This window comes from Falco cherrug, chromosome 7 (assembly GCF_023634085.1).
Source record: "Falco cherrug isolate bFalChe1 chromosome 7, bFalChe1.pri, whole genome shotgun sequence".
Lineage (NCBI taxonomy): Eukaryota > Metazoa > Chordata > Aves > Falconiformes > Falconidae > Falco > Falco cherrug.
Genome location: NC_073703.1, coordinates 14,633,941 through 14,651,918, shown reverse-complemented (window position 1 = coordinate 14,651,918; position 17,978 = coordinate 14,633,941). Strand labels below are relative to the sequence as shown.

General features: G+C 43.4%; 2 protein-coding genes and 1 long non-coding RNA gene across 3 annotated transcripts; 1 reads left to right on the top strand and 2 right to left on the bottom strand.

The window, feature by feature from the left end:
• Positions 1 to 236: 236 nt before the first annotated feature.
• LOC102055363 (nicotinamide riboside kinase 2-like) lies at positions 237 to 3,290 on the bottom strand. The gene is made up of 8 exons (XM_055715602.1): positions 2,996 to 3,290; positions 2,711 to 2,801; positions 2,254 to 2,299; positions 1,930 to 2,116; positions 1,619 to 1,690; positions 849 to 955; positions 540 to 631; positions 237 to 426 (listed from the first exon to the last, which is right to left on the bottom strand). Exons 1-8 carry the CDS (start codon positions 3,019 to 3,021, stop codon positions 421 to 423), a joined length of 627 nt encoding a protein of 208 aa, XP_055571577.1. The 5' UTR covers positions 3,022 to 3,290; the 3' UTR covers positions 237 to 420.
• A 266-nt stretch (positions 3,291 to 3,556) lies between these two features.
• Positions 3,557 to 17,978, bottom strand: LOC114015109 (uncharacterized). Its single transcript, XR_003558877.2, has 3 exons — positions 16,366 to 17,978; positions 12,452 to 12,573; positions 3,557 to 6,017 (listed from the first exon to the last, which is right to left on the bottom strand). It is a non-coding gene; the product is annotated as an uncharacterized LOC114015109 (long non-coding RNA).
• LOC102052644 (CDC42 small effector protein 2-B-like) lies at positions 6,012 to 10,781 on the top strand. Its single transcript, XM_005436251.4, has 4 exons — positions 6,012 to 6,426; positions 7,977 to 8,190; positions 8,599 to 8,700; positions 9,236 to 10,781. Exons 2-4 carry the CDS (start codon positions 8,137 to 8,139, stop codon positions 9,308 to 9,310), a joined length of 231 nt encoding a protein of 76 aa, XP_005436308.1. The 5' UTR covers positions 6,012 to 6,426; positions 7,977 to 8,136; the 3' UTR covers positions 9,311 to 10,781.

The following is a 17,978-nucleotide window of genomic DNA, read 5'->3' as shown; positions in this document are numbered from 1 at the left end:
ATAGTTGCTGCCTGACTCGAGGGATTACAGAAATTCATACAAGTTACTGAAAACTCAAAGCAGTGTTATGTGTATAGATACATACACACTCTCTCCTACCTCTAAGAGTTGTGCCATTTAACATCAGTTCCACTATAATGTTTTACTCTCACAGGTTAAAAGCACAGTGAAAAGAATTCCCAGGAGACTGGGAGAAAACAGATCATCTGAGGCCATATACTAGCCTGAAACACAAATGAAGTTAACAGACAAGGGGGAAGTGCTTTTTAATTATGACCATATGTAAGTCAAGTTTCAAGGGAAGACTGAAGAATTTAAGAGTTGAGAGTCTTCACAGAAGCTGGAACTTTAGTGGCAGTCAGGTAGACAGCGCAGAGCAAACAGGAATCATCTTCACTCACAAGAATCGGCAGCAACAGCTTACTTCTAAACAGGAAGATACACAGGAACGTATTTGAAGTTACAGCTTCATGCTTTTTCAACATAGCCTTTTTTAAAAGGGTTATCTTTGTGTTGTAGTTATAAGCATGAATACGTACCTGCATGTTAAGTAATTCTTCAATCTTATTCTGGATCTGTCCATACACATCATTAAACAGCTCCTCCTTTGATTTTGTTCCATTCAAGTGCACTTAAAAGAAATTAAAGTAAGAGAGTTGTAATTCAATGTTTCTGTAATACTGCCAGATCCTAATTTAAAGAGCATGCACTTGACAGGTATCAGAGAAACATACGGCATCCCCTTGCTCCAGCTCCTCTCATGCATCTAACCAGCACAACTATCCCAGGTTTGAAAACCACTCCCACAAAGCGATCTTTCAAAAGTGCTTTTGTCATTAAAGACTTACCCACATCAACTCCAAGATCTTCCATTATCTTCCTGTGCTTTACATACATTGGCCAAACATGGCCATCAAACAATCCAGGTGGATCTGGTACAGTGTAATTCCTTGAGCTGTAAGTTAAGGCATTGTTATTCAAGAATAGTCTATTTACAGTTCAGGGAAATGACAGCTCATTCAGTTTGTCTACGCAGCAGCCTAAGCCTGTTGCCTGCAGTGTAGTTTCTGAGCTTATCAGAAGTCAGTAGTCAGCATAAACTGCAAACATGAAGATACCCCATAAAAGTTGGAATTTGACATGCAGGTCCTAAGTGTTCAAGATACAAAAAGGATTCCCAAGACAGACTGATCTTAACATTGATGAACCACCTCTTTCTTAAAGCGTCAGCAAAGCTTTTTTAGTAAAATAGCTGTCTGCTTATTCCTCTGAAATGTAACTTCAAGTTTTAACACATTTCATTTGCATTAAGAAGAGTTAATGTGTACAACAATACGGCCAAATAGAAAACCCCATGATAGTTAAGAGACCTGGCAGCACTATCACTGGAAAACTGGAAAAGGAGAAAGCATATTGAAAAATCTGTGCAGAAACTGAGCATTACTCTCACAATCACAACAGCTTGGTAGGAAGCTTTTGGGTTTGGGTGAGGGAAGCTACAGGCTTGTAACAGAGCAGCTGCATTAGTGTTTATCCTTTCTTATCTAAAAGCTTTAGAAAAACGAGTCTTGAACGGAGCAGGTTGTTACTGGCCTAGCAAGGGAACTCAAAGACCTACCTCCTTCTCCTTTTACACTCTTCATATGGAATGGAAAGAAAGTACCGATGGTGGAATACATCAATCAGCGGCCTGAAAGAGATACATGTTTGGTTACAGCTAGACTGATTAGTAGCAAGAAACAGAAAGGTGGAATTACACCTGTTTCCTGTACCTAGGGCTATCTTTGGACCTGTGACACCTGAACTCAGCCGTGATCAATACCAGCTACTAAGTCTTGGTTCAGAACTCTTAACTGTTAACTCTTTTTATTCTGTTGGATGCTTGCCCGTCATGTAAAAATCAAAATGTAGGAAGGCAGGTTTGATTACCTGTAGGTGTAAAGCAGGAAGCCTTCAACTATAAGAATGTGGACTGTTTCATCTCCTCCGTCCTTATCTTGCAAGATCTGGGCATCCAGTGTGTTGTTGATCCCATGAGAACGTTCAAACTTGACTGGGTTTTTTATCCAAGCATTTATGGTACTCATCATAGCTTCCATATCTAATGCACTAATCACTAAGACAAAACAGACAACCATCGTTAAGCAGCAGTTAAGTATCATCTAGCGGTAGTCAGTAGAAACAGTGCACGTCAAGGATCAAAATACTCTAAAGTTTTTGAGTTACACTTTGATAACTGTAGCAAAGCCTTACCATCGTACTGTTTGAACCCATCTTCAACTTCTATTTCATCTTGGGGCTGAAACAGCGACAAGAAAAAAAAAAAAAACCGGCTTGGTCAGGACAGCTACTGGGAAGCTCGATACCGATTTCAAAACAAGATTCAAGACCCGACCCCTGCAGCTAGGAAGGGGAATCTTAACCCTCCACCGGGTCGCTCTGCATGCCGATAAAAAGCAGCAGTAACGAGGCGCAGATAAAGCAGCCCGCTCCTCTATCTTCCCACCGACACGAGCTCGTCGCACAGCGCTCCAGGGAAACGGGGAGCCCTCGGGACAGGCTACATGGCGCAGGCTCAGCCCCCCGGCCGCACGGCCGGCCCCGGCCCGGCCCAGCATGGCGGGGGCGCCGGGGGGGTGGGGGCGCCCGGGGGCCGGAAGCACGCGGGGGCCCCCCCGGCCTGCAGGGGGCGGCCGGGCGGGCGCCTCACCTTGAAGAAGTCATCCTGGTGCACCACGCTGCAGTTGGGCAGGGCCTGCATCAGCTTGCGGGTGAGGGTGGTCTTGCCCCCGTTGGTGACCCTGCGGGGAGAGCGCCCGGCCGTCGGCAAGGGCGGCGGGGCCACGTGCGCGCGCCGGGCCGCCTCCCCCCGCCCCCACCCCCGCTTCGCGCCCGCGCCATTGCGGCAGCGGCACCGGGAGGGGATGCGGGCCCGGGCCGGGCCCAGTCCCCTGGCGGGCTGCCCCCCTCCCCCGGCCCGCCCCGCGGCTCTCACCCGCCGATGCCGATGATGATGTTCATGGCGCGCCCGGCAGCCGCCCGGCCCGACTCCTACCGCCTGTTCCTGAGGGGCGGGGGGGACCCCGGTGCCTCCGGTACCGGCCGCCTACGTGCCTGAGCCGGGACCCGGGGCAGGGGGGAAGAAAGGGGCTGGAAAAAGAGGAGAAGGTAGAAAGGGGAGAAGCCAAACGTCAACTGCTGGGCAACGCCATGGTGGGAGGAGGAGGGAGCAGCAGCAGAGCTGGTCCGCGCCGCACCAGAGCGCTCCGCAAAGGGAGGCTGGCACCCGCTGCATGGCGCTTCCCCTCACGCTCCTGCGCGCCCATTGGGCCGCCGCCGCCGCACCGCGGCCAATGGAGAGCGCGCAGCGCGGGCGCCTCGCGGCTATTGGGCAGGGCGCGCTCACTCAGGCCCTGGCGGGGCTGCGGCGCGGCTGCTCGGCGGCGCTCATTGGCCGCCGCGCTGGGGGACGGCAGCTGCGCCAATGGCAGGCGCGTCGCACCGGGGGGGGCGGGGCGGCGGTGGCCGCGCGGGGTGGCTGTGCCGCGCCGGCTGCGCCGCGCCGGGGCCGCGCGTTCCCCTCAGGCGCCGCAGCGGGTTGGCGGGGGCCGCGCCCGGGGAGGGTGAGGCCGGGCTCCGCGCTGCGAGGCGGCCCGAGCGGGGCCCGCTGCCGCTGCCCCCCGAGCTGCGCCGCCCGCCGCCATCATGGGGGCCCCGGCGGTCGGAGCCGCTCGGGCGGGGTGCGGCGCCTGAGGGCGGGCGGGAGGCCCCGCCGGGCCGGGCCGGGCCCAGCCTGGTGACAGCGGGCCTCGCCCAGCCGTCAGCGCCCCCAGCCGGAGGGCCTCGGGGGCTCCCGGCGCCCCGCCCCGGGCTCCGGCCCGGCCTTCAGCGGCCGCGCTGCCGGAGCGCCGGGCCCGAGCGGGCAGGGCGGCGGGGCGGGCTGAGCGGCATCGCATCCCCAGCGGCGCCAGCCGGTGAGGCCGGGCCGCTGGGGCGGGGAGCGCTGCCGCGGGGCAGGGCCGCTCCCCCCTGCCCGCCGCGAGTGCGAGGCGGCGGCGGCCCTGCGAGCACCTGTCGCGGCCGGGCCGGCCCCTGCCCCAGCCCGTGCGGCCGGGAGGCTCCAGGGCCCGGGCTGAGCCCCGGCTGGGAGCTGCTGCGCCGCGGGTTCCGCCGCCCCTGGCCCGGGCTGCGCGCCATCTGTGAGGGAACAGAACTTGGGCTCGCAGCCTTTTCTTGCTTTCTATTTATTTCATCTGATTTTATTCTTAGTAACACTAAATTCCATAATTTACAAGCTAGGAGCTCGGTACGTGTTTACAGCACCAGTAGTTGGTGCATTGCCAGCCATTCGTCTTCTCATCTTTTGTGTTTTTTTTACTAATTTTGTTCTGGCAGGACTACAGGCAGATCCCTCCGTTGATTTCTCTTGCAGTTACATTTAACTTTCAAACAGAACACACAGCTTGGTCTCTTGGCTCGTCTTAGAACAGACAGTTAAAACTGCCCCCCTCCCCCCGTTATTTGACTGAGCTCATTTCCACTTTGAAATAGAGGAGCTGCCTTGGTGGTTTTTTGTTTTATTTAAATGTGTGTGTACTTAGCTTTTAAAAGGGGAAGCTTCAAATCTCTGTGCACAGAGACTACACCCAAATTCCTTAGATTAACACCACCAACACACCTACATTGTTGGAGGTCTCTGTTAAACCGTTATTCTCAGCTTTCTGTGTGAGGCTTCGGGGTGGCAGAAGGCCAATATATAATCATACTACATAATAGTTTGTTACATAGTTTGAGGATTACATCTCAAACCAAATTTGTCATCTGTATGTATGCTAGTAAAATCAGGGTGCTACTTCCAAGCAGTTAAGCTCACTCGGCAGCAGGATTTCACCTGCTTGGCTCCAAGGTTCTTCCAAAATCTTGGTAATTTATTGGGTTTTACTCCTCACCTTTCACCAAACAAGACACACTCTTCAAGGTTCTCACTCAAAACTAATTTTAGATCTAGAAATAGAAGTTCCGCTGTTTTTTACCATACCTTGCCATTCAAATAGAATAGAATGGTTCAGGATTTTAATGTGATGCAAATATCAAATGGGCAAAGTAAGGACAATGAATAAATTAGCACGGTGTTTTTTTAGAAAGGCAGTTTGACTAAACATGTTTCTCGCATTGGTTCAGTACTGACAGAGCTGGAGTGAAAATGACAACTGGACTCAGAAGTTGTCACAATTTAACAGCTCAGTCAGGGCAGGGTGATGACAGCCTGCATCTGAGGTGTGATAATATATACCAGCTTTATTATACTCGCTGTCTTTCACTAACAGCTCGGAGTCAAGGGTTTGTCACGATCAGACCCTGAGTCTAAAGGCTGATTGTGAAGAATGGATATGTTTAGCGATGTTATTTATCAAGTTCACCGTGCATCTTCCATGTCTATGGAAAGGGAGAATTCTTCTGTCCTGATTCAGGCAAACATTTCCCACTTTGAACAGAACTGATATTTTGTAAGTAAAATATGAGACTACTTTGAATACTTTTTAATATGCAGCAATGGTAGAACAAACTGAACGTTATGCTCAGGAAAGTACATTTAAACATTCATAAAGCTGTCAGGCGCTCTAAGATTGCGGACTCCAGAATGGCTGTGCATCCTGCCCATCTCATTCAACATCTGTGTCTGCGCGTGCTAGCCATTTCCCTGACCCTTTGTCTCTCTCTCCTCGATGATACTGCTGCTATGGTGAAAAATAGAGAGAAAGAACAACAGGATATTGTCCAGTTCTAGTCTGTGTGCCAACAGTGACAAAACGTTGTTTTCTCCTAGGTTTGGGGATTCTTGTTGGCTTTTATTAGTTCTGGGCAAGCCTGACCACGTTAAGATGTTTTTCAAATTCTTCCAGTTAGTGTGGAAACCTTGAGTCTCTGGGAGGAAGGTGGTGTCCCATGCCCTGGCACGGGCATTCCTGTCCTGGAGGATGATACTCTGACTCATGCAGAGGAAAAGAAAAGTTCTCCTGTAAAACACAACAGGAAGCTGTCCAGTCCTGCTGTGTGCCAGGAGGACACCTGCAGAGCTGCCGCAGGGGTGGAAGCGAGCCACAGGCTGTATGGATAATGCTGAGAAAACTGCACGGCTGCACAAATCTGACGCCAATCTAGGGCGCTATTTTTGGTTTCCGCTCTGCTTTTCTGACACCTGTAGGTAAGCGCGAAGCGCACATCAGACTTCTGCAGCACCTTACAGAGCAAAGGAACCCTCGCAGGGCGTGGGATCACGGTGAAGCGTTTCTTGCTTTGCCATCGGGATTAATTATAACCCAGGGATAGGAACTGTAAATGCACTGGAGTTGCCAAGACGGGAGCTGGCTGTGTGCCAGTGCACCATCCCATCAGGACTCCCGGAGAGCAGCAGGTAACACCCAGGTACGCACAGGGCCCCGTGGAGGTGGAGTGCCAAATGCTGGGGGGTACGGTGAGGGGAGAGTTGGTGTTCAACAGTTATTTTGGGATGGGGGTGCTTATCGAACTTGATGCTCATCTCAGTCTGCTTTCAAAATAGGTTATTAGTGGATAGTGACACAGATTATGATTTTTAAGAAAACCTTAGCTTTGATGCAGTTCTCCTTAATGTGAAATAAACCCAAACAATCTGCAACCAGCGTGACACAGAGCCAAAAGCTTTGGCTTCTGCATGTTCTTATGTTGTGTGGACCACGGCCCCTTCTTTGCTGCACCCAAACAAGGCATCAGTGGTGATTAAGACCATTGTGAGAGGATGAAGTGAGCTGAAAAATGATAATTGAGCCAGATAATGAGTTGTATTAAAACCACCCAGGATAACATGGAGTAATATATGACACATTCTGCAATGACATATCATATAGGACACCTAAAGCTAAGGCAGATGTAACGCATGCTTTGAAAGATAAATGGCAGAAATTTGAAAAAATCTGCTTGAAGTGTGAGAAGTGATGAAGTGTAAGAAAACCACAAAGGTGAAAGGAATAGATGTGCTAATTACATAATTGTGGGACTACATAAGAAATGCCTGTGAAGGGGGAAGCTTGTGCTGTTTGGTTGTGAAGCCTTTGGTGGGGTTTCGGGAAGGTTGAATTCATGAAGCTGTAACTTCTGTTAAGCTGTAAGTTTAAAAAAAACACACCAACTTTTATAAAATTAACATGTTACAGTATTGTTTTAATGATCTAAGGTACGAAAAAGTTTATATGAAAGGGCCTTCTCTAGGCTGGGTTTGATTTGAAGGAAGATACTAAAAATCCCCAAACAGCAACCTCTAAAAGCTTGGTTTTTTATCATAGCTTCAGGGCACTTACAGTCGGTGAGTTGCCTGGTTATGTCTCCAGTTCAGGAGTGCTGTGTTAATAGTTTTCTGCATTCTGGGAAGCTCTAAGCTTTCATGAATGGTTTCTGTTGCTGGGTATACAAAGCTCTTTCTTTTTCTTTTTTTTTTTCTTTTTTTTTCTCCTCTTTTAAGAGTTTTTTGCAGTTGTAGAATACTTTTTACTTTGTGCTTTTGTACATCTAAGAAAAGCAGGTATATCAGGTGTAATAAAGTAACTTTCTTTTGCACTCATTTGTGAATGTTAAGCATTCAATCTGTTGTACTTCAAAGCTCTTTTCTTTCAAGATACTAAATAATTTGTAAGTATTGGCTAGCTCTGCTTATAAGCAGATAGCAGAGTGTTAAACAAGATGTGATTTCATTCTAGCGTTGCTCTTGCTATGCTTTTGTAAAGAAACCAGAATTTATATATCTGTCTGGGCAGTCGATGTGTGGGGTTCTTAACCCTGATTTCTGACATGAACACTGATTTGAAGTTGATGCTGCTCTTCTGTCCAGGTATGTTTAAGAATTTTGCAGTCTTGTTTTAGTCTTCTGAAGCATCTATTGCTCAATAAATGTTACAAGACTTTGGTACGTTTTATTATAAATTTAAATAATTTCTTTTCAGGTATACTCATCAGATGCTTTCTGTGATCTTTACCAGTGAATCTGCACGAGTGATTTTTTTCTAAGCTTACTTTAGGAACTGCATCTTGGTCCTTGTGCTGCTTTAACTCCCTGAGAAATAATTACGCTTAGCAAGACCTTATTACCAACTGAAGAACATAATGACTGAATTCCTGGTTTGCTTTAATTGGTGCAATGGTGAACAGCCCCAGCCGGTAGGTAGATGCACAACTGCCATCCTTTATCAGACTTGAAATTTTGTCTTTCAGTTATTTGGAAAATGCTTTCATTGTCATGTTGTTTTGATTAGTTTGTGCTAAGTAATGCCAAACCTAAACCCAGATCTGTTAAACTGTGTTTGAACTATGTGTGTTTTGCCAGAAACTTTGGCCATATGACTGTTTGCAGTTCTCAGGCTCTGGCTTTCCAACATTAAAGAAAGTTTTTGCAACAATTCAGTTAGCAGTAATAAAAGTGACTTTGACCCTCTCTTATTGCAAACAATCTGAAACAGTTGCTATGAGGCACCACCTGTTTTTTGGTTTTGGTTTTTTTTTTTTGAGATGCTTGTTTCTGCCTGAAAGCTGCTCATGTTTTTTGAATAGGTATCTTTTTTCTTACAGAAGAGACGTCGGAGACTGGACCGGAATATGATAGGAGAACCAATGAACTTTGTACACACTGCGCATGTGGGGGCGGGAGACATGAATAGTGACTACTCATCCGTAAGTGTGCACCTCTTGGATAAGCAGAACTCTCTGCTCATTAGCCTGTAAAGCAGGTAGCTAATAAAATGCTAGCTAATTGTAAGAGAGAGAAAAATCTGACTTTTTAAAAGTCAATAGAACAGCATCAGAACAGAACTGACCTTTAGTTTGTAAACACAAGATACTGTGGAACATATATTCAGCAAGAAGTGCTAATTTCCCCAGTACCTTTTGTATGATGAGAACCTTTTGGCTAAGGATTTTGTGGAAGCACTTGATACTAGGTCCAGATAACACATCATCTTGAAGTCAAAGCTGTGCCAGGGTGAGGGATGTAGGAATAAATGGATTTTGGATAGCAGGACCTATCTGAATGCACTGACTTAAAATAGTATTTAACAATCCTGAGTTTAGTTGTTATTTCTCCCTACTACCTTTGGGACCCAGCACTGTAAACTTATGTCTCACCTGCCTCTTCAAATCGATGGTTTTAATAATTGCTCTGGCAACCAGACTTCATAAAATGCAAGTTCTAATGAACTTTTTTTTCTAGGCTGTATCAATTCAGGACCACATGAAGTCTAAAGGTGGCTACACAAACAGCACTCCTGCAACTGTTGAGATATAGCAAAGTGAGAGAAGGCTGAAATTTGCTCTGTCTTATGAGGACCCCTTGGACTGTGCTTTTGTATTCTCTAAAACCTCTTTATCATGGAGTAGGGAGAGTACTTGAATTATAAACAGGTGAGTGCAGGCTTTGGTGTTCTTTGCACAATAGCTTCCAAAGGAGTTATTTTAAGTTAACCTTAAAATGGTCTGTCATGATAGCACTGTAGTAGCAACTGTAGTTTGTCATTGTGGATGACTTCCTAGCTGTGTCCCAAAAACCTCACAAAGTTGTCTTGCAGGATAGGATGGGAAGTCAGTATGAATTGTTTGGGGGTTTGGTTTCTGTCTTTTTCTCCCATCAAGAAATGCAGAGATTGATTTACTTGGAAGATAACATGTTTGCACTTTAGGCTAAACTGAATTGTTAAGTAGGATCCTGTAGCTTGTAGTAAGATTCTGGACTTGGTTTTTTAGACCCTTTACAGCCTAATCTAAAAAAAACCAAAAACAAACAACCAACAGAAGTACAGCTCAGTAGGTTTATAATTTTTGACGGTGAACAAACTAACATAATGTAGTTAGCAGAGTTTGCAAAACCCAGTGAAACATCTGCCTTGCTGTGATAATGCTTTTGTAGCTTAAAAATAGAGGGTTTGCAAACGTACCCGCTCTTGGATGAGGCTTAGAAAGACTGCGGTTTCTCTCGGATACTGGGCTGCCTCCCTTCTGTCCATGCACTAGTGTGACTGACGGGTATCGCAACAACAGTGCTAATAACATGTACCAGTTAACTTCAAGTGGTGCTACAGTATGCTCACAACTGTGTGTTAATTTTGCATGACTGCTAATGAATTTTAATTAAACTAAAAGTATCTAAGATTGCTCTCTCTGCCTGTCTGTAACAGTAACTACACAGGACTTTGAGGGATATCTCTGTTGTCTTTCTGGCTCCTTAATTTCAAGACTTTTTTAGATGAGAAATAAAAAATATGGTTTAAGTGATACAGCCACGTGAAGGACAGAAATTTAAAGAATATCATGAAAACCTGTGGGAGAATATTAAATAGAAACAGTGTCTTGCAGAGCTCCAGCACTTCAGAAATATTTAAATAAATAGCCATAAATGTTTAGTCATACCCAGACTACAATTTATTACTACTTATACATCTTTCTATTAAGTGGTATGACAAAACTGCTGAAGTAGAGCTAGGGTTTTTTTTTACCCAATCCTGGCAACTGTTCCCCAGACAAAATTCTGAATGACTGCCGGTGCAGAAATTTAGGAACTCTGCTTGCTGTCATGGGGTTCACTAAATAAAAGCGCTTAGATTGCTGCCGTGTCAGCACCAGTTATGCTGGAAGTCAGTGGAACTCTTTCTGTGCTCTGGGTGTACGATCAGTTGTGAGCTTTATTCCATAAAAAAAAAAAAATCTACTGGCAAATCTTTCAGCTTGTATGATTCTGTTTGTGGCTTGTGATACTTATTAAATCTAGAATGCTGGCTTTGCTGAATTGTTAGGCTGTCTTTTCTGAATATACTAGGGAACTTGAAAGACAGACATGAAACACAGAGCTACCTTTCTTATGCATTCATCACACACCCCCCCCCCCATTTCATCTTTAAGGGCCAAGGGGAAAGAGAGAGTATTACTTTTTGCAACAGTCAACAGCTGATCATAATATTCTGCAACCACATAAGAGAAATCTAATATCCATGTCTTGCTAGATCCTTACTCTTGAATTAGAATGTATGCCAAATTTTAATATATTTTAAAATTAGCATGAGTTGGGTGTACATTTAGCTTTTTAAGTCTTTTGTTTTTCTGGCTTCTAACTTCAGATTTATTCCAACAGCCTAGTTAAGATACCGAGTTTAAAGAAGCTAAATCCTGTACACCATTGCGGGAGCATGAAGTGGCCAAATTGTTTTAAAGAATAGATTCTAACTCATCTGCTATTAGATTGAGTTAATGCGTTCATTGGTCCATACCTGCCTAGAAAAAAATAGCGGTAGGGCAGCTGCTGCAAAGAGAATGGGTTGTATTTTGTTAATGCTATAAGAAAACAAATTGAGCAGGAGTTAGTGTTTTAGTGTTTCCTGAAGACCCATTCAGTATGTTTAAGCTTAGTGGTGTATGCATAACTAGAAATAAAGAAGTTGGTGATCATGTCAGCTCTTCTCTCCAAAAATAAATCAACAGAGAATTATGTTATTAAACCCTTATTTATAGAAAAATTCTAGCTTTCATTAGGTAAACAAAGTAACACTATCTGGTGTAAAATTAACCTATTTTCATCAAGATCTATAGTATTATATAGGACCATATTAAAGTGTCACATCATTACAAGGAAATGTTTTGCTATTTCATTAAGAGTGCCATTACTTTAAAAATCTAAATAAACATAGAAACATGTTTTAAGACTGACATTATTTTGTTGTATATTTAGAAACATTTATATAGCTGTAATCCGTCATGTAACTCAGTATAAACCTATCCTGGTTATAATAAATACGTTGAACTAGGCACTTGTACTCTTCTCTTATTGTGGAAAATCTTGATATTTTTCTCTGCACTGTAAACCTGTTGGTTGGTTAAGCAGATGGATCGCCATGGCTTGAGCTTTTATTACACAAAATCAAGATTCTCCACTAGAGAGCACAATTTTACATCAAGTCTTTTCCATCTGCTCTATGAAAGCTATTCATTGTGGGAGGTTTGGTGGGTTTTGAGCTTGACTGGAATAAAATACAGTAAATAAGACCAAAGGATCAAACTTCTTAATTGCATTGTAGTCTGTGAAGACCTTATATCAAGACAATGTGGCAATGAAACATTAGTGCTCTGACTTGATGGCATTTTATGGGTTTTTTTTGTATTTGGAAGTAAACCAACTTGCAAGTGGAGTAGGATCAAATCTTTTATGTGTAGTCTGGCAGATTCTTAGCACTGTATTTGTTTGCTTCCTTTAAAAAAAAAAAGTGTGTGTGTTAACTTATTTTAAATACTGTATGTCTTAGAAAAGCCTAGCAGGGACATCAAGGGCTGACTATCCCATAATGCTGCATAAACCTTCAGTCAGTACATAGAAAAGGTATTTGGCTTTTTCACAACCTAATACATCTTTTCACCTCCTGTAGAGTGACTTTGTAACAATTACCTGGTGTCGTGCCGTGTTCCAGGTTAGCCCGTAATACGGTAACTTGCAGCCCAGGCAAGCAGCGCTGTTCCTTTTTATGGTCTTGCTGTTTTGGACTATCGAGTGCTTCTGTAGCTTCCAGTCTGTATAGACAAAAAATATGAGATTAATAAATGCCTGTAATCTTACCGTGCCAGCAAGAATTAGCACAATTTGACAATGCTGAATTCCACGGAGGTACGTTTATGAAATGTGTTGTATGTTACTAAATATGTTAACACTGGGGGGAAAAGAACCCGAATCTGAGAGTGAAAGATGATTACATGGCTGCTCTTGATTGTGTTTGGATTTACTTTGCTATCAGCACTGTGACACCGCCATAAAAATCCAACAGCTGAAGATAAGAATAATACTGGCTGCCTTTCATAATCCCTGTGGAGACAGATGAGATGGACCACAGGAAGCAAACAGTGCCGCGTTACAGCGGTGTCAGAAAGATGCCCTCTGGTGAGTGGGTTCCTGTATGGCTTCCAGGTACTTTGTGTTCTGCAAACTTGATTAGTCAGGAATCTCAGGTATTTGTTGTAATGATACTGTACTATGAAATCATTCAGGTAAAGTTAGGCAGTCGGGGAGTATGAGGTAGAAGCTACATCTTCCTTCCTAGCGTTTGTATCTTCTTTTCTCAGAACGAACTCTTCATGAGTAATCACAGTACTCTGGTTTACTAGGTCATGCTTCTAGTTTATGGCTCCTGGAGGTAGACTTTGAATACTAAAATCTGTGAGACAGGTGAATCACATACTAAGGTTTAATGTCAAACGTGTGGAGTCCTGAAAAATTCTCATTCATTAGATTGCACATAGGCCTCAGGGTAAAAAAAAAAAAAGCTAACCATAATGGAATGTTTCCCTAAAAACAAGGCTGCTTATTTATTTATTTTTAAAAAGTGGAGACCTGCATTTTTAACTTCTTGCTTTGTAGTATCACTCTTACTATTTACCTTTCTGTCTTAATACAGAGGCTGGATCAACCGAGTTTAGACCCAAAGCAGCGGTTAATGCTTGAAATTCAAGTTTTTAAATGCTTTCCTCTACAGCTGAAGTCCCAGTGTGCCTAGGGAGATGCTCTAAGTGGTTGGTTGGTGCTTGGGCTTCTGCAGAGAAACTGCCCTTTCTTCACACGCAGTCATTTGTCTAGCACACAAGGCCCAAGTTACTGACATAGGTAGTTTTCCTGCTGCTATTCATGTGTATGTAAAACAGTGTATATGTAAAAGGTCTCTTAGTTGTGTGCAGAACAGGTGCTCTCCAGGAACCGGCCCGTTGGACAGCTGTTTCCTCAGCAAAGCCTTAAGCTGTGGAGTTACTTAAACTTAGCACCACGTGCAGCTCTGAGTTAGTTTTGTACTTTGCTATGAGAAAGTGTGAAGTCTCCTTGTTGTTGCTTAATTCTTGGTACGCCAGGGAAGGTGGTCAGGCAAATTGGGAACTACAGAACAACAGGTTGATTGGAACTACAGAAAAAGGAGCTGTGCGGGTGAGGCAGGCTTAGAAGCTCTGGAGAGGCAATGCGGTGTATGTTTATGAGGAATGAGCAGGGAGCAGAACATGTGTGTGTTAACGTTTGTTATCTGCAATGCACAGGGCAGCTTTGTTGGGAAATACTCGTTATACGTACATCATTGGCATATGGAGGAAATGGGGCACTTAAATGCGTGACTGAGTTGGGACTTTACGAATAGTAGCATCCTCTTCCCGTGGTGGCTTACAAAGCTGTTTACAGAAAGCATGGAGCCACCCAGAAAGCTAGCTTGGATTTCAGCAGTGGCAGACTGATGCCATGTATGTGTTTGGAAGACAAGATGGCTTTTTTTTTACTTCTGATGAATGTGGGGTTGCAGATGTTGTAAATATGGAGGCCTGCTGCACTTGATGCTACCACTGTAGAACACAAAACAAACAAAACTTAGAGTTAATACAAAACAGTAGTAAAAGGGTAATTGGCTTTGGTCCACCATGCTGCTGAAATGTCAGGGAAGTTAACTAGAACCGCCTGATGTTCAGCTTCCAGGAGCTGGGAGAGTATGGATGGGTTGGGTGGAACTGAAGGGTCATGAAGACTGCCTTGGGGCTGAGGGATGTTCCTCTGGACTCTCTGCAGGCTGAGGTGCCAGGAGGTCACCACGGCTACACCACATTTCCATTAAGACCTTTTCTCCCAATGCTATGTAGAGAAAGGAAAAGTGAAAGGAAACTATGAAAGCATTTTAAGTAGGCGGGGATCTTACTCGTGTTTATTCTTGTGCCAAAACCACTCCCAGCTTGAGGTGCTTGATGCTGAACTAGGACTGCAGTCTTCCCCTGGAAACTTACAGATAAGCAAACTCATGGTACCATAAAAAACTGTGCCCCTGCAGGGAGAGCGGGGTGCACGAGAGCACCCATGCTGTGGTATGCTGTGACCTCTGTAGCACCTGAACCCACCCCTAAGTGGCTTATCGGGCGCTGCAGTACAGCTACTGAACTCCTCGTGGCTGTCGCTTGTTCCATACATCCTGCTTCTGTGCATCCCATTAGCATGTCCCAAATCCTAAAATGTTACCCACAACCATAATTCAAATGGGAGGAAGTTCTCTTAACCTAGCTTAATCCCATTTAGAAGAGAGCAGTAACAGATGGACAAAAACAACTTTGAGGTGGCTGTTGAGACCGCTACAGTAAAAAAACCTCTGAATTGAAACTACTTTACTTAGTGAACCTTATTAATTTTTTTGTTAAAACAATGTAAATGGGAAGAAAATTATCTTTGTAACAAGTGTTAAATTTCTTCTGATATTTGCTTGTAAATCCAAACTGAACAAAATTGAGGTGGTTATTATTAAGGGCCCACCCTAGTTCAGGGGTGGAAAAAGAAGTCAAATTATGTCTTTTACTGGTTTAATATATATGTTTTAATATATATTTAGAACTTCCTCCTAAGTAGAAGGAAATAATCAGTTTTTAAACTGAAATTAGTATGATTGCTCCAGCTTACTGGAAGTTTTGTGTTTGGTTGTGTGGTTGGTTGTTTTTTGTTTTTTTTTTTTTTAAAGATTTAAAATTTGAATTTAAACTACTGAGAGAGAATTTAGTATGCTTTTATAGCTGACGTTGATGAAGAAACTGAAATTATTTAGGCATCCACTTGTACAGGTCAAAGAGAAAAAGTGTTTGGTCACAGGATTGTGGTGGTGGGGTTATTTTGTTTTGTTTGTTTGTTTTTATGTAATAGTGTATTTACATGCATCTGATGTTGCTGGTGCTTAAGACGTATATTTTGCATAACTTACCTGAGCTGAGTCTAAAGGTGAATGAACACTATACTGATAACCAGCAATTAATTTCATCACAGTGAGCTGTCCAAAACTCAGGATTTGTAGATCAGGCAAAACAATGGCACTTATTATAGACAGAAATTTTTTTAAAAATTGATCTCATATATGTAAGTCTGAAAGTCCAGTCTCAACATGAGCTGAAGCTGCATATTAATGGTGAAAGTAATAATGCTTTTAAATGCAGCTACCCACGTTTACCCTTGTCGACTCTGCCACCAGGAAACATTAAAACCTGACGCAGTACCTTGAGGTTGTGATACAAGCTTGAAAATATAATTCCAAAGTAAGGTTTATAGTCCTTAATACATGCTAATGTAACCGTGTTGCATAATGGCATATGAGAAAGGCTTTTACTAGGTTTTTTTCAACTACTTTTAAACATCACCTTTGACAATGCACTTGAATTGGTTATTCTTGTTATTCTCTCCACTGCATAATATCCAGTGAAGTAGGGTATTGCTTGCATAAAGTGATATTTACTGGTGTTCAGATAAGGCTGCTAGTATGTGAGGAAAACTTGCTAGATGTGTGTCTGTATTAATAAATGATTCTTAAATACCAGTCTTTCCATGTTTTGGATCGTTTTCTTGCCAGGAGATGAAGGTCTGTCTGTCCCATCAGGCTGTTGCACGTGTCCTCATCTTTGCCGTGTGTGTGTCACAGAGACGGCAGGTTTCAGTAACGATGTTTCCCGTGTCACTTCAATCACGAGGTTTCACAGTGTAACCTTGCTGTCTTGTTCCAGGCTCCAGCCAAAAGGCTGTGAAAATACAAATAACTGAAAGAGACAGTTTATAGGGCAGGCTCAAATGTTCTTTGGTTAAGCCACTTTGTTTTCCTTGTCACCTGCTTTATTCTACCCTGTTACTCTACCACCCACTAAATTGCTTAGAAATATGTTTACATTCAGTATTTGGGTCAGTGTTCTTAGTTATTCGAATACAACATATTAAAAATTCCTTTATCACTTTGAAGCTTGTGTGATGATTAATGAACCCAAAATACCCTCTTTACTGACTTTTTTTTTTTTTGCATGACATAACTGTTTAGTGAGTGGAATCTAGTCTGTTTTACAATCTTAGTCCTTTAAAAATCATGCAATATATTTTCTTTTAAATACTTAATGCTGATAGCCACCCTTCCAGATCTGCCTACCTAACAAGACAACTGTTTTCTGCTTACAGTAATTTTATGCAAAATCAGCAGAATTAGATAGTAACTCCAAGTTAAGGTAATGGAAGAGCAAATTCAATTGCATGAGGAGGTATAGGGAAAGGAACAGAAAAAGGCTGATCGGTTGGGATAAGTTCACTCAAAAGCTGAGAGGCCGTTAAACATAAGAAAAACCATAAAGGAGCACTTAATGCAATGGGAGAGTTGGGGGGATGGCCTTGCAATGGAAGGTGGTTTAGATGTCTCTTGGATGTCTGTCCTTGTGTTTAGAAGTGTGCATACGTGGTAGAAAACAGGTAGAGGGAAGGAAAGGATAATTTCATTATCCCTTTGAAAAGGATTTCAATATATATATAGTATTATTCAAGCAGTTTATTTTCTGTGCTAATGGTTATTTAGCTTCAGTTTCCACTTTCTAACTAATGCGCTCAAAGCCTACAATTAAGCATCTGTGTTCCTTAATGCTTTAGGAATGCCTGAATAGAGTTACAGATTTCATTTCATGTTGTTGTTTTGGCTGGGGAAAGTGATTTTTCCGAGTGGTGTTGCTTTTCTTTTATCTGATGGAAATAATTCTGGTGGTATAGAAAAGATGCGATTCTCGGTGTAGATTATTAGTATCTCACACTGATTATGGGTAGAAGCTATATTGTTCATGCCAAATACAGAATGTCAGGTCTAAAACTGGAAAGAAAAAAAAGAAGAGGATTGTGGCATATTGATGTACAGACTCCGAGAGCGGATCAAAAACTCGAAGACACCTTGAAGACACTTATTAAAATCGAGCAAGCCTTTTATACCTTTACAGCGGGCTGACATATCAGCCTGTAACTGTGCTCAGCAATTTGCCACTCTAGCACCTTTTTGTATTGCAGACACAGCAATTTAGCAACTCCCTTTATCTATGAGGCCACAAGCTCTGCAGACAACTCTGTATCTTAAAGTTTCTCTTCTGGCTCCCATGGCTTCTTTCCAACAAGCATAACTGTGTCTCTCTCC